This window comes from Sphaerodactylus townsendi, linkage group LG06 (assembly GCF_021028975.2).
Source record: "Sphaerodactylus townsendi isolate TG3544 linkage group LG06, MPM_Stown_v2.3, whole genome shotgun sequence".
Taxonomy (NCBI): Eukaryota; Metazoa; Chordata; class Lepidosauria; order Squamata; family Sphaerodactylidae; genus Sphaerodactylus; species Sphaerodactylus townsendi.
The window spans coordinates 85,134,470-85,151,120 of record NC_059430.1 but is presented as its reverse complement, the minus strand read 5'-3'; the positions used below and the strand labels follow the sequence as shown (position 1 = coordinate 85,151,120).

Sequence of the window (16,651 nt, the reverse complement as noted above, 5' to 3'; positions counted from 1 at the left end):
ACTCAGCAATAAAGGTTTATAGAAAGACATGTACCATTTTCAGACTGCCACCACTTCTTCCGATGAGGCTCAAAAGTTGTGATAACATTTTCAATCAAGTGACTGTTGGTCTGGGAAACTGGATGGTATGGATATCTGGAGTCACAGGTGAAACACTTTTGCTTATCCTAGAAAAGCAAGATAATTTTCTTTAACATCTGTTTCTTACCAAAAGTGAATTTTATACACTCTATTATCTATGTAGCAAAAGGGATGAGCTAGTTGAATTTGCTGGCTTATATGTCCAGTCGGAAATATGCTAGTTGTAGTATGAATATAATAATGGTGGCTTATCTATTGAAAGCTTTGACCTCACTGATCCAGGTTAGCCCAATCTCATCGGATATTGGAAGCTAAAAGAGGTTGGACTTAGTTTGTACTTGAATGGGAGACCACCAAAGAAGTCTAGGGTCACTACACAGAGGCAGGCAATGACAAACATCCACTGAAAGTCTCCTCTCTGAAAAACTCTACAGGTTGCCATAAGTCAGCATAAGTCCACCATGGCCTATAGAAAAGGCAGCAGAAAAAGACTAATGATATATGCATGATGTTTTAAGCATTTAGGGTGAAGCGATAAATGAATGTAAAATATTATTATAATAAACTAAAGTCAGACAAAACCTGAAACAAACAGTTTAACTTTTTTAATTTTTTCAAGAACAAATCCAGAATCAGGATTTGAACGTCTTTTCAGGGCCATATGAAATGTGAGCTGAGAGATTCATAGTTTGGAATTCGTTTTTTAAAATGAGGAAAATCTAAAAGCAAATACAGAAGCAAAGGACTTCAGACCATAGCCACAGAGCTGCAGCTGGGGAGAGTTAATCTTGCCCACCTTTGGCACTTATACAGCCTCGATTATCCCCTTTCATGCTCCAAGCTACTAGTTTTGTCTCAGATGATAATATTCAGTTACACAGTGACGTAGGTATAGATTTTTTATGGGGTGAGTTCGGGGATGGGGCCACACCCCCACCTGCCCTGGGGTGTGTGGCCATGCCTCCCCAAGCCCCGCCCCCAGCCTCAGTGCTTATAAAAGCAGCTCTCCGAGGTCAGGGACAGCAAACTCCCCTGTCCTGTCCGCCCACCCCCTCACCAGCTGGACTCCTAGCCGGAAGCTGGCAGTCCCTTCTGCCCACCCGTTTGGGCAGAGGCGTAGCTAGAGAAAGTGGATCCTGGTGCAAAATCTGAGTTTTGCGGTGGGGGGGCATGGGCAGCCACTGTGATGCTGGAATCCACCCCCAAACAGCATCACTTTCAATGGTATTTAAGCTAGGGAGCCCAGATTCTACTTTTAAATCCACCTTAAAGGGAGAATCTGGGGTCCCCAGTTAAAACAACATTGAAAGGCATGCTGTTTTGGGGTGGATTATCCCAAACCCTGAAACAGCATCACTTTCAATGTTTAAACTGGGGATCTCAGATTCTCCCTTTAAATCCATGCCGAAGGGGGTGGATTTAAAAGGAGAATCTAGGGAAATTTGAGTGGTGCCTGCTGTCAGGGGTGCAATTGTTAAGCTAGCAGCACCAAACTTTCAGGATATCTTTAGGAGACTCTCCTGATGATATCACCCAGGTTTGGTGAAGTTTGGTTCAGGGGATTCAAAGTTATGGGCCCTCAAATGCGTAGCCCCCATTTTCTATTAGCTCCCATTGGAAACAATGGGGGATGAGGTCACTCCCTTTGGGAATCCATAACTTTGGACCCCCTGAACCAAATTTTACCAAACCTGGTTGGTATCATCAGGAGAGTCTTCTGAAAAATTCCAGAACTTTTGGTGCTGTTAGCCTAAAAACTGCACCCCCTGCAGGCCACAAACTGAAAAAACACTAAAATACCAGAAAAATCACAAATGGGGGTGGGTGGAGCTTTGGACATGTAATGGGGGGGTTAAACTCGGTAACCCCCCTTACCTATGTCCTTGGTTACACGTAGGAACCTGTAGTGACTTGCAGGAGCCATCTTGTTTTCCCCTCCCCCACTATTTCCTCTTACCCTTTGCTAAAAGTCTCATAGAATCTCCCCCTTTCCTACAGTCTTTATAGGATTGCCAGCTCCAGGTTAGGAAATTCTTGGAGATTTGGGGGGTACAGCCTTGGGAAGGCAAGGCTTGGGAACCTCAGTAGGGTATAAATCCATACAGTCCATCCTCCAAAGCAGAGGCGTTCCTCCCATTGGGCAAAGTGGGCAGTTGCCCAGGGCGCCGCCTTGTGGGGGGCACAAAAACTGCAGGTTTGTTTGTGGGATTTTTTTTGTATTTTCAGTGTTTTTCAGTTTTTGGACTGCAGAGGGTGCAGTTTCAGGGAAAATTTCAGGGATTTTTTAGGAGACTCTCCTGATGAAATCACCCAGGTTTGGTGAGGTTTGGTTTAGGGAGTCCAAAGTTATGGACTCCCAAATGGAGTGCCCTGTCCCCCATTGTTTCCAATGGGAGCTAATAAAAGAATGGGGCTACACCTTTGAGGGTCCATAACTTTGGACCCCCTGAACCAAACTTCACCAAACCTGGGTGGTATCATCAGTAGGGTCTCACGAAGATACTCTGTAATTTTGGTGCTGCTGTCTTAATAATTGCACCCCTGACAGCAGGCACCCCCTAAATTTCCCCAGATTTCCCTTTTAAATCCACCCCTTCCTGCCAATGCTTGTTTTCTTTCTCTTTTATTCTCTCAGTGCCTAATAAAGGATATTATTGTTATTATTAAATCCACCCATCAGCATGGATTTAAAGGGTCTCTGGTTGGACTCTGATTAGGCGGGGAGTGGAACAGGCTGTCGAGTGCTGAGAGGCAGTCCTGTCACTGGAAAACTGAAGTAGAAAAGAAACCCAAATTCTTAAATAGAACTTCATGTAAGCACTACAGTCTTATAAAGCTTTGGATTCCAGTGAATAAATTTCACAGGTTGCATATAGTCAATGTATTTGACATATATTGTATGAGAAATATAGTGTCTTATTTTAGGATTTTCCACATCTATGCACTAAGTCTAGCCCGTGGACTAGACCCACTCAAAGTTGTTCAATAGTTGCTTTACACTCTTCTGGCAGAAGCAAAAACTAGTTCATTGAAATGTAGGAAGAGATGTGTTTCATGGGTCTAAACAGCCAAACCCAAGCAGAAAAAAATGGCAAAGTAATTTGTGAAGAACGAGCATCAGGGACTGGGGCTGCCAGCTCATGCTGGCAACCCCTCAGGAGAGTAAGGGAGTGAGAATATTTTCCTTCATGTCACACCAATGTGAGACTCTGCTTCTGGTGAAAAATTGGAACTGACATCATTGCACAGGGTGATTGTAGAATTCACTGAAAACTCTATGATTAAACCAAAGGCAGCAGAGAATGAAGGGCCTGGCCAGCAGGGGTCCCCATACAGTTACCAGGAAAGGAAAAATGGGAAGCTAACGTCTACATTTTAAAGCAGAATTGTATACAAACATTATGACATTCCAGCACCTTGAATCAGAGTGTCCAGTGCACATGCTACTTTGCACATGGAACTTTCCCTAGTACCACTTTAGTCTTTTTCATTCATTACATTTTAAGCTCTCCTGCCTCATGCACTAAGACAGCATGCTACCTGTGACCCTCCTGAGACACGCAATCACCATTTTGTCTGAATAGGGAAATATGCATATTTTCAATTTTATGTTCATGTGAATGTGTACCCACAACAAAGCTAGGTTTCTGATTACCTGTATCAAATATGAAGAACATTTACATTTTCCTATTCCTACAACATGGCTATTGCATGTATAAAGAAGACTGCACCTTGCATGTTGGCCCAGTACACAAAGCAGAAGCAGCAAAAATGTAGGGACTGAAAAGGAATCTTGAGGTCCACAGAATAAAAGGGTAAACGTATAAATGTATGGGATAGCCCCACAAACCTTTGCAAAGTCCAAGCTTTTTTTTTTAATTATAGGGTCTGGTTTTGCAGTTTTAGTTACCATACTGCATAGTTTTGAAAAATTCAAGATAAATAGGTATTTTCAATAAAACACACAAATATATCATACAAGAGAAGCTGTTAACACAAGTTAGAGAAAACTTCAATAATGTGGAAGCAATCAGAATCTTTCCTACAAAGTTCACAATGCAATCTATGCAAGTCATTAAGAAAAGAAGCAAGCAAAAACTGAAGAGAACTGTGACTGGATGTTACAAATAAACTTCACATTTCAGATTTCAAACTTTGCACTACCTTCTTAGCATATGAATTAAAATAAACATACCTCAAGGTAGCCTATAATGCAGTATTTCTGAGGTCCAAACTGTCCACACGTTGATGAGGCTGTTAGCTGCTTGCTACGACCCACAAGCAGGTCTCCAATAGCTGGATAACAAGATCCACTATCACAGTTATTCTGGCCACAAATGCAGTCTGCCAATACTGTCCACAAAACAAACACAAAATAACAGGATAGTTATATAGGCTAGTGCTTACAATGAAAACTTTAGTTGGCCACATCCACCACACTTATCTGCCACAAGTTTTTACCAGACAAAGCACAAGTGTTAAATGAAAAGTTTTCATTGAAATAATACTAGTAAAAACTAGAGGCAATATAGCACACATTTCCCTGACATTGTTTACATGTAAATAAAAAAACAATTAAGGCACTGAAAACCTTCTACTTTTTCACATCCAAAGAACTATGCATGATATACTGTGGATATGATTATCCATTTGTCTTTTACATCAGAATTTAACTCTCTTCCCTGGGGTACGTTATTACTCATAATATTTAATACATCTGGATCAGATTGGTGGTGATTGTAATTTCTGATGTGCTGTGTATGAGGAAAAATACAAAAATACAAATAAGAATTTTAGCTTAGGTTTTGATATGATCTGCAAAGCTGACCAGGTGAATTCATAAGCTGATTTTTATTTGAATTATTGTATGTATTAGTGAGTTTATCTCTCCTATTCCCACCGCAATTTAGAAATCAATAAAATGTACATGTACTGTCCCATACAATTGGCAGGAAAACATTAATTACAACGTGAAACTGCCAACTTGCCAATTTTTGGATTGGCAATGATGTATTGTTAATTTTATGAATTATGCAGGGCTTAAATTGGGAAGCTCATGCATGTCAAATCTCTCCCCTCATGAACATACTGCTCACATTGGGTGGGCACATACACACCCTGATTCAAGAAGCAGCTGACATTTTCCTGTAAGAAAGTACTGAAGCTCTATAAATATGGTGTGTGTGCACGGCATGTGATTTGGGAATCATTGGGTTTTCGTCGCATTTTCTCTTCTTGTGCTCACATTACCTAGCTGTTGACCTTTGAGGCATGTTCAAGCCTGAAATGCTGAACAGGTATGGAGCCCTTTGAGGCTTTATTTGCATAGCAATACTTGTCTCAACCTGTTGCAATAGAATATGTGAGTGTTTTTAGAAGTCTGTAATGGTTATGAGGGAATCTAGAGATATTTTATATTCAGTTGCAGGAACTGCTTTCCATGTTTGGGTCGAGATGAGGACTGAAACCATCAAATTGTATTTGAATACACAGGATGTAATTCTACCAGCCAGCATAGTTTCCCATGGCACATCTATTCAGAAACTGAATAGTAACTTCAAACTCTGATTAAGCTCCTCTACTGTACTAATTTCTTAGGGAAATTCATAAAACTCTCTGACTTATAACAGTGGCACACATTTGCTGGTTTGAGTCTGTTCTTCACCCGTAGCCTAAGTGTAGTCATGTGCAGTTGCCAGCACGGATTGGGTTATGTTATACATGTGCCATCACAAGTAGGGTAACTGAAACCAAGAGATAAGGTGGTCCCTAAAGATTAATTATATATTACAAAGCCAGTTTCCAGAGTTCTGTCCCAGCTGCACATCCATACCCAGGTGAAAAATGCTGATGTGAAGCCCAATGTATATAAGAAGTGGAAATATACAGGAAGAATCTTTGAGTTTATTCCATTACCCATAATGGCTACATGGAAGCTCCAGGTTCAAAGGTAAAGCACTCAAAACTATTTAGTTGGGTGCAAAAGCAGGAGAAGGCTGTTGCCAGTGTCCTCCTTGTGGAGTTCCTGATGCTGTTCTGCTTCAATGGGCCCTAGCAAAAGGGGAGGGGATGAGGTTTGCTTTGAGAAAAGGATGCTAAACTAAATGGATCTTTGGTCTGATTTAAGAAGAGTCTTTTAAATGCTAAAGTCCTTGAACTTACTGAGTTTTAAAAGAATGACTAGTAGGCATCGTATCATCATGTACATCTTACAAGTATTGGCTAAAAGCTAGTTCTTGACTGGGAAGTCTTCTTTGACCTTGTCTGAACATGTGTGGCACCTGCAAGGAAAAAGAAATACTTTATTGGATAGGATCCAGAAAGCATTTTTACTGGTGAAAGAGAGAGTAGGAGTCTCCTTCAACTGCTCAGAAAGGATATGCTAAGGATCATTGTGCCTATACGGAAGGACATGAGGAACACATGGTGTAGTACAGAACTGGGTGAAAATGAGTGGAGAAAAATTGGCTGGATACCACCCATTATGTTTTACATATATCTTGTGTATGCACTGTCTCCCAAAGATAGTTTGAACTATGGCTACAGAAAGAAAGATGAAACTTAACACATGAAGCTACAGTTATTGCAGAATTGCAGTTTTTAAAAAAGTGCATAGACTTTCAGTTAAATTCTGTAACAAAAGCAAACAAAAATTAATGAGGGAATCATCATTAAGGCACCATTTTACCTAATTTAATTTTAAAAGGTATATATAAAAATTATTATAATTACTAGCAGCAAAACACATTACAGGGGAGAATGCAATGGGCCCTAGCAAAAGGGGAGGGGATGAGCACACATTCTCCCATGCAATGGGTTGTAGTGTCACTTGAGTGCCCCATCCCCCGCCAAGGCAGACTCTTACCTTGCCATGGAATATACCATGAGAACTCAGGTAAAAGTGGAAGGGCAGGGGGATGAGGTTATTTGGGGTAGGGGGAAGGTGGGGGGAAGGCAGGTAAGGGATGGGTGGAAGAATGAGGGCAAGGGACGAATGAATCTTCTGCCACTATTCTGCTGCTTGGCATTGCTGGTACCAGGCAAACTGGGGTGACGTGTGGTGGGGGAGTAGTGGGACCACAAACAATATCCCATTATCGATACGACTGCTCATTTCTATTGCATTTAATGCTTTTACACTTCTTTCCCTATTTTGTTTTACAAAATTTGTCAAAGGAGCTCATTACTACTAGTGTTGCTATATAACAGAAAAAGATACAAGGCTGTAAAAAAAAGCAACTTTGTGGAGGCTCAGAACAGCCCATGTCTGAACTCCTACAATGTCCACAGGAAACCAACAATCATAAACAAACTGAGACCAGAGCCCTCTGGTGGTTTCACTCTTTTCTGTTTGACTGGACTTCAAAGTGAAGAATCAGTGGGTTGGAATTTATCTTGTTGAGTGCCACAGGGTTGTATTCTTGGACTCTTTAACATATGAGGTTACTGAAAGAGATTTTTCAGAGCATTGGAGTTGGGTGTCCTCAATACGATTCGTTATATGTTTAATTATCCAAGTCTCCAGACACTTCTTCCTGGTTGCTTTGAGCCTGAGGTTAAGTGGCAAAGGCAGAACAAAATGAAGCTATATCTAGACAAGACAGGGATAATGCTGGTTGGAAGGCTAATATCTGTGAGGGACAAAATCCACATGTCCTAAATGGAGTGACGTTGGCTTTTTCAGAGCAGGTTAATCTTCATGGGATCTTCACAAACCCTGCTTGCTATTTGAAAAGCAGATTGACATGGTGATCAGGTGAAACTTCAGTTGCATCTCATTTGCTTATTACCAAGGGCTAGCTGGTGGGAAAATATGCTGCCTATTTTGAAACCATCATGTTGTAGGCCAGCCACTCTGTATCCAAATTCAATTCAACGTGCTGGTTATGACCTTGAAAGCCCTTCATTGCCCAACACCCACATACTTGGACCATCTCCTTCCATGTGTTCCTGTGTGTCAACCCTGGTTGTCTGAGAGCTGTCTGTTGGCCATTCCATCACTTAGGGTGGATCATCAGGCATTTATCAGAACCCAGGGCGTTTCCATTGTTGCTCCAACTATGTGGAACGGGCTCGCTGGAGAGATGAGGGGCCCCTCCTCCTTGGAGATTTTCAGGATACACTGCAAGGCCTGCCTGTTTGTCAAGGCTTTTGAGGGTGTTTGAATGGCAGGCCTATTTTATAAGAGGGAGGGATCTGGGGATTGCACTATTTTATTTTTGGTTTCAACAGAAAATGTTTTAAACTATTATTGTAAACCACCTTGAACCATAAGGAAAGGTGGAATATGAATGTTTAGATAAATACATTAAAATCCTATTGCAAGCAAAGCTTATTGAAAGGAATAGGTAAAGGAAAACTCAGGTAGTCAGAAAAGGAGCTGATTGACTTAGTATTTCAACCAACAACATCTCACAACTGAGCATATAAGCTGCCCGCAGAGGTGTAGCACCCAGAGGGATATGTGGGGTCACATGTCCCAAAGTAAGCCATGGGGGGTCAGAAAATCTAGGCGAGGCGGGCCACGTGCAGCAAAAGCGTGGCAAAGGCCGGTGGGCAAAGCCATGCACGAGGACGGAAGGCAGCATGCTGGGCCTCCAGCTGTTTCCCATGTCTCCCTCATGGACAGGCTGGAGGAGGCCGACTCCTGCCGCCTGGCCGAGCCCTTCTGGCGACTGCCCTCCTGCTTCCACAAGCGCTCGGGCGCACGGAGAATGGGCGCGGGGGTGGTGAAGGTGGCAGAGGGGGCCGAGCCGGGCGGCAGGAGTCAGCCTCCTCTGGCCTGTTCATGAGGGAGACGTGGGAGACAGCCAGAGGCCTGGTGCGCTGCCTTCTCTCCTCACACATGACGAGCACATGTGCCAGATTCTGATGTTCTCTAGTCTTGCCCTGGATCTCCAATCTTTATATTATGCTTATTTTTATTTATATCCTGCCTTTCTCCCTAATGGGGGCCCCAAAGTGGCTTTTCTCATTGTCCTCCCTTCTACTTAATATCACAACAACAACTTTGGGAACGTAGGTTAGGCTGAGAGATTGAGACAGGCCCAAGGTTACCCAGCGGGCTTCCATAGTTGAGTGACGGAATTGAACCCAGTCATTCTGGCTCCTAGTTCAACACTCTAACCACTATGCAACATTAGGCCTTAAGTTCTACATAGGGCGATCATCAGTGGATTTCCATGTTATGCCATTAGCTTCTTCTGCACATGTTAATAGTTAACCATATGGTTTAATGTTACTCCTTGGAACATCTTGTCCCAGCCTTGCCCAGCTGCAGCTGTCATTGGCCTGGGGAGATTCCACATGATAGGACTAAATCACATGGTTCACTGTTGACAAATTTGACTCTGGCTTCCAAGGAAAGAACAAGCCAGCTCTTGTACATACCAATTGTGGCACTTGCCTTTGTTAAATTAAGTAATAAAATAAAAATCTAAATTAATCTCACTGATCATCCCAATCTAAACACCTAAGGGTACAAGGATCTTTTGAAGCAGAGGAACTATAATTAATTTCAACAGAAAGAGACAGTCTGTAGATCCCAAAGAATTGGCTCTACTTATTGAAATGAATAGAAAAACTGTCGAAGGCTTTCACGGCCGGATTCAACTTCTTGTTGTGGGTTTTCCTGGGTGTGTGGCCATGGTCTGGTAGATCTTGTTCCTACCTGGTAGATCTTGTTCCTAAGGAACAAGATCTACCAAACCATGGCTACACAGCCAGAAAAACCCACAACAACCAATAGAAAAACTGTTCTGGGAGTGGGAAACTGTTCAGAAATTAGTGCTCATGTGCCTGGAACTGTTGCACTAGAAAGGCAAGTCTGATAATTATGATGGTGATGGTCCGATGCATTTGGATTACATAAACACAAAATTATGTCAGAAACACAAAATTATTAAACAAATTATGTCAGAATAATGTGTAACAGGCAATTTAGGCATCTGTCACTGAATTTTGGTTTCTATTAAGCTCTGTGAGTAGTGAATGGCTTGAAAACTCCTGGAGTGTTAGTAATCTTCAGACAAACATGCTATATTTTTATCATGTGGACTTCATTATGAAAAAGCAATCATGCAATTCTACTCTGCTGCATAATTAATTCCAGTGGATTGTAGTTCCGGTAGGAAGATACTCAGACAAATAATCTTATGATGGGCATAAGAAAGCATTATTTCTCTCCAATCTTGCTTTAGTACGTCTCTTTGTTTGATAGATATATTGCTAATGAACAACATGAGCCCTCTGTACCCCACTGCATGCTGCGTTACCATTTTAGAACCAGAGTGTAGGAGACAAAATCACTTTTAACGTTTATACGCTTCTGCATAAGACACAAGTTGTATTGTTAAAAAATTTAAAGAAATATTGAAGAAAAATTACTTTATCCCTTGCACTTGCAATATTAAAAAGTAGAAAAATACATTTTCTAACTAACATCTCTATGAATTATTGAAGCAACTAGATCATCATAATACTATTCCAAATAGAGCAACATGATACTGCATAAAGGATCATCACTGAACAACATCTTTAGGAAGTGGTACACATCAGCCCTACCAATAAGCTATGGTTATCTCAGCATCTGAAGCATATATCTGACATTTCTCATTTAGTTCCCTGTACATCTGTAAGTGAACAGAGCACAGTAAACACTAAGAGTAATTAGAAATACTCTTTATTTATGCCAATTTAAAGTAGACCACAGAAGCATTATATAATCCCATTGTCTAGGAAGAATATTAAAGCTCATAAAATGTCCTACCTGGTCTTAAATGAATGTAGAAGCACACATAGCGAAATGAAGGAGGTGAAGTTAGAGACGTACTTGTGAGTTGGAGCAAAGGGGGAAAAATGTTTTCCCCCTCAGGCACCTGGGTGTAGAGAAAAATGAGAAGTAGTTTAAAACCTGCCAAATAGGTGATTTGTTAAGCCATCCCACCTGACTCTTTTTTTGCAAACACATGAGGCTACATGATTTGTTAGTAATAGTTGAGTGTGCTGTTACTTCCATTTATAGAAAGAAATTGAGAAGGAAAACTAATTGATGCATTCTCTCTGCTGATGTGGCCATTAATCCCTGAAGGGGATGGATGCATCTTATGCTCCTTCCACACATGCAGAATAATGCACTTTCAATCCACTTTCACAGTTGTTTGCAAGTGGATTTTGCTATTTCCCACAGTAAAATCAAGCTGCAAAGTGCATTGAAAGTGGACTGAAAGTGAATTATTTTAAATGTGTGGAAGGGACCCATGTCTGGTGTCTTAGCTGTGACTGTTACACCTTGAGTGGCACTGCTAGGAGTTTAGCCACTTGGCAGAGTCTAGACCCCTTATGGTATTTCTCTCAGCTTTGCTGACATATTATACAACCTCCCTTACCATGTCAGGGTGTGAGTTAAATAAGATGACTTACTGTATCAGAATAGCATTGTCAGAAAGACTTGTATAATCTCACAGTCCAGACTAGTGATCTTCCACCTTTTGAACAGAACAAACTACTTAAATGGCAAACTGGCAGTCCATCATTTTTATCTTTCCAGTATAGAGATGTGTGCAGAAATGAGCTTTTGGAGGGAGGGGGCAGTAAAACTGTACTATTTTGTTGCACGTGCCTGAGAATGAGGGGGTTTGTAGAAGAAATGGAGGATTACATTCTTTGCAATTTTGGTGGATATGTGTCATGGCAGGTGCACAAAGCCTGTTGTATGTTTACTGCATGGGTACACTGAGAAAAAAATCATTACAATTTCAGATCTGGGTTTTGGGAAGCAAAAAAAATTACTGTGATTATCTGATTTGGGTAGAGTTTTACAGTAGAGGTGTAAAATCCATGTCATGTTTTCATAATCTAAATTTTCAGGAAAATTTTCAATCACTCAGGCTGCAGACGCCATAGCCAATTGAGCAGAAGAGAACAAACAGTTCCAGTGGTGATGGGTGTGGAGGAATCCTTGAAGGGTAGATACTGAGAAGCAGCAGTAGTAGAAGGTGAGACTGGCAAAGGACCTTTAATAGACAATGGCAGTACCACTTCAGCTAACCCTGATTAGCATGGTGCAGAAGGCAGCAATGGCTGACCAGTTCTAATCAACTTTTACCTTGAAAACCATATGATGACAAAAGAGATTAAAGAATAAGATATTCTTTATAAGAAGCATCTTTTGAAGAAGAACCTACAGTTCAAGAAAGTGAAGTGAAATCTGCACTAAGAGCAATCAGGACAAATCACCAGGAATGGTTGGGATATTATTTGAGATTTCCAAGTCACAGAAATGGAGTTAATCAAATTCTTAACAAGAATATACCAACAAATGTGAAAAATAATGGTCCACAAACAGAAAATGCTCAATTTTCATTCCAGTTCCAAAAAAAAGGAGACATTAAAGACTGCAGCAACTATTGGACCATCCCATTAATTTCTCATACAACTAAAGACATGCTCAAAACCCGACAAAACAGACTGTTATCATATATGGAACAAGAAATGTCAGTTGTTTAAGATGGTTTCAGAAAACTAGAGGGGCACTAGAGATCTTGTTTAAACCATCTTGTTTGAGATGGTTTCAGAAAACGAGTGGGTCACTAGAGATCATATTACAAATTTACAGGGGTTTCTACAGCATATGAGCGATTCCAGAAGAAAATCAGCTTGTGTTTCATGGATTACAGCAAAACTTTGAACTGTGTGGATCATGAAAAGCTATGGTTGTTTTTTTTAAAGTATGGGTGTGCCAGAACATCTGATTGTTTTGATGCACAACCTGTATTCTGGATAAGTGGCTACTGCTAGAACAGAATAGTGTTTTCAACAAGCAAAACTATCAGAGAAGAATGTATTTACCTCCCAATCTCTTCAATCTGTATGCAAAATATTTCATACAGAAAGCTGGATCAGATTTAGATGACAGTGGAGTGAAAACTGATGGAAGGAACATTAACAATTTGAGATAAGCAGATGACACCACATTACTGGCAGAAAACAGTGAAGACTTGTAATGACTCCTGACTAAAGGAGAAAGTGCCAAAGCAGGATTACAGCTGAACATCAGGAAGACAAATGTAATGATTACTGTGGAATTACACAATTTTAAGGTTGACAATAGAAGATACTGAAATTGTTCAGGATTTTCCATTCCTTGCCTCAGTCATCAACCAAAAGGGAGATTGCAAACAAGAAATCAGAAGAAGATTGAAACTGGAAATGAGAGCCATGAAGGAGCCAGAAAAGATTCTTAAGCGTAAGGATATGTTGCTGGCAGCCAAGTTCAAGATAACTCGTGCCATAGTATTCTCCATTCCTACGTATGGATGTGAAAGTTGGACAATGAAGAAAGCTGACAGGAAGAAAGTTGATTAATCTGAAATGTGACATTGGAGCAGAGTTTTCTGAATTCTGTAGACCACCAAAAAGAAAAGTGAATATGTTCTAGATCAAATTAAGCTTGAAATATCCTTAAAAGCTAAAATTATTAAATGGAAGCTATTGTACTTTGAAGAGGGAAGGCAGCGTGGTATAGCCCGCTAAGCAAGGTCAGTACTTGGACGGAAGACTCTGCAGAAGAAAGAAATTGCAAATCATCTCTGCTTCTCACTTGCCTTGAAAGCTCCTTGCTGACATTGCCGTAGGTTGTCTATGACTTGATGGCACTTTACACACACACATTGTACTTTAATCACATAACAAGACAGGAGTCACTGGACTAGTCAATAATGCTTGGAAAGTTTGAAGGCAGCAGGAAAAGAGGACGATCCAACATGACATGGATTGACTCAGTCAAGGAAGCCGAGGCTCTCAGTTTGCAAGAGGCTATTAATGATAGGTTGTTTTAGAGTACATTAATTCATGGGGTCATCCTGAGTCTGGACTGATTTGATGGTACAGCCACATTAATTCAGATGCATGAATTGAGCTGCCAAGTTCAGAGGGCAAAAGCCTCTCTGCTCACTGTTAGAGCAAGTCTACATATGCTTTCTCATTGTGAATACAGAGCAGCCTCCCAGTGTTGAAGTTATCAGAGAAGGCCTTGTACATTCAGTAACTTGGTGCAGAGATCACATTACAAGAACGTAACATCCCCTCCTACAACACAATCTAAACTAAATATGAAGAATTTAAAATGTCATTATTCTTCCCCAGATACAAAAGCAGTTTTCACTACATCATTCCACTGTGCAGAACAGGTAAGACATCTGTTCTGTAAATGGCTGGATTTGATATTTCAGTGAGAATTTATTGCAAAATTATAACCATGCAATTGGATGTATTAATTTGTGCTGACATGTTCCACTCCAGCCTTGGGAGGACATATTTTCATCACTCCCATGGAAGGAAACTCAACAACATCCCATAAACACACACATACACTCAATACAATTTATGCAAGAATCATGACACTTTACAGAGTTGCTCTCTGTCAGAAAATATAAAATACTGACTATATGAACCAATAACCTGATGTGTAATATGGCTTTTCTGATTTTCAGCATATCAAGTTATAAAGCAAGTGGGAATTTGTTTGGTTAAGATGTGAATATTTGGAAGGGTGAACCATTCAGAGCAGAGCAAAATAATCATCCAGTCTGATCATCCAGTCTTGAGAAAATGTGTTTGTAATTCTGAGGACGTGGATTCTATGCTACATATTTTGCTGTATTGCACACTACATAAGTCAGAAAGAGAGCTTTTTATTCTACCTTTACTTGCTCAGCAGGGGCATACCTAGGCAAACTGGCGCCCGGGGACAAAACCTGAATTTGGCCCCCCCCCCCCCCCCGGCCCGGTGTATGGGCGGCCACCCTCCCCCACCATGACCAAACAATTATTTTTTGTACCAGCTCACAAATCACCTCCCACTCCCATCAAAACATACATGGCTCTCTACCCACCAACTCTTTTCCTAATTTCCTAATCACAACGACCCTATGAGGTAGGTTGTTAGCCTGAGAAACAATTCCAAGCTAGTGCAAGTGGGTATTAAGCATGGAAATCTCTCACAAATCACCCCCAGCAAAACATTTACCAAACAAATGTCAGCATCATCTCTCACAAAACACCTCCAGTGGAATCCACTTTCACTGGTGTTTCAAAGTAACCAGGAGCTCAGATTCTTCAAATCTACGTCTGTTAAAGGGGAGAATCTGGGGTCCCGGTTAAAACAACAGTAATTGAAAGTGATGCTTTTGGGAGTGGATTCTCCTCCACCCTGAAACAGCATCGCACTTTTGAGGGTTGGAGATTCCAGATGAAACAAATAGCAGATTCGGCTGGAATCTGGACAAATTCAGCAACATCTATCAGACCAAAATTGTCTGATTATGGTCCTGCCCAAAAATTACCAAATCGCGAATGCAAAGTATTTGGGTTTTGGGGGGTATTTTTGGTGTTTTTTCAGCCCTACTCTCAGGGAGCGCATTTTTTAAAGCTAGCTGGCACCATGATTTCAGGGCATCATCCAGAGACTGCTCCTGATGTGATACCACCTGAGTTTGGCAGTATGTTTGGTTCAGGGCGGCAGCTTAAGGGATTCATGGACCCCCAAATGGAATGCCCCAGTCCCCACCACTGTTTTCAATGGAAGCCCCAACAGGAGATGGGGGCTACCCATTTGACGAGGACCATAACTTTGGTTCTGAACATAACTTCTCACCAAACTTGGGTGGCATCATAAGAAATAGTTACCAGATGATACTCCACTTGAAATTTTGGTGTCACTAGCTTTAAAAATACATCCCTTCCAGGCACCCCAAAGAAATGTTGCCCAAGATTCTTTGTTTTGCAGTGACTTTGCTCCATTGTAGCTAATGAGGAATTTCTGAGGTAGGCTGCACCATTTTTGAAGATAGAGGTGCCAGACTTTCAAGGTGACCTCCAAGAGGCCTATGAGTAATAGCATCCAATCTTGGTGAGCTTTTGCTTCTGGGTGGGGGAGTTGAGAGAGTTCTGAGGAGAACTCAGCCCACAGGCTTCTCATGTGCAGGAGCCGAGGAAACAAAAATAACAAGCCTTTTTTTGGGGGCCCATAAAATTGAACCCCAGAAGCAAAGGTGCTCCAAACCTGGATGCTTTATTACTAGAGAGGCCTTCCTAGAGCCACCCTGAAAGTCTGGTGCCTCTATTATCTTCAAAAAATGTGCAGCCTGCCTACACACTCCAGAAATTCCCCATTGGTTGGGCTACAATGGAGCAAAAGTCACTGCAAAACAAAGAGATCTTGGGCAAATTTCTTGGGAGATTGCCTGGAAGGGGTGTATTTTTAAAGCTAGGACACCAAAAATTTCCGGGTATCATCTGGTAACTATTCTTCAGGGATGCCGCACCCAAATTTGGTGAAGTTATGTTCAGGGAAACCAAAGTTATGGTCCCTCAAATGGGTAGACCCCATCTCCTGTTAGCTTCCATTGAAAACAATGGGGATGGGGCACCCCATTTGGGGGGTCCATAACTTTGCACCCCCAAACCAAACATCACCAAATTTGGGTGGTATCATCAGGACAGTATCTGGATGATACCCTGAAATTTTGGTGCCGATAGCCTTAAAAATGCGCCCCCTGCAGGCCGGAAC

The 16,651-nt window shown here is 41.3% G+C and overlaps 1 protein-coding gene across 2 annotated transcripts in view; it reads right to left on the bottom strand.

The window, feature by feature from the left end:
• The window catches only part of LAMB4 (laminin subunit beta 4), a 62,903-nt gene extending 51,960 nt beyond the window's left edge, over positions 1 to 10,943 (bottom strand). For both annotated transcript variants that reach the window (XM_048502035.1, XM_048502036.1), the window contains exons 1-4: positions 10,850 to 10,943; positions 6,244 to 6,362; positions 4,277 to 4,434; positions 35 to 167 (exon numbers count right to left, since the gene is read on the bottom strand). In XM_048502035.1, coding sequence (XP_048357992.1) covers positions 35 to 167; positions 4,277 to 4,434; positions 6,244 to 6,289 — 337 coding nt within the window. In that variant the 5' untranslated portion in view covers positions 6,290 to 6,362; positions 10,850 to 10,943. The remainder of the gene's footprint in view (positions 1 to 34; positions 168 to 4,276; positions 4,435 to 6,243; positions 6,363 to 10,849) is intronic.
• Between the last annotated feature and the right edge of the window lie 5,708 nt (positions 10,944 to 16,651).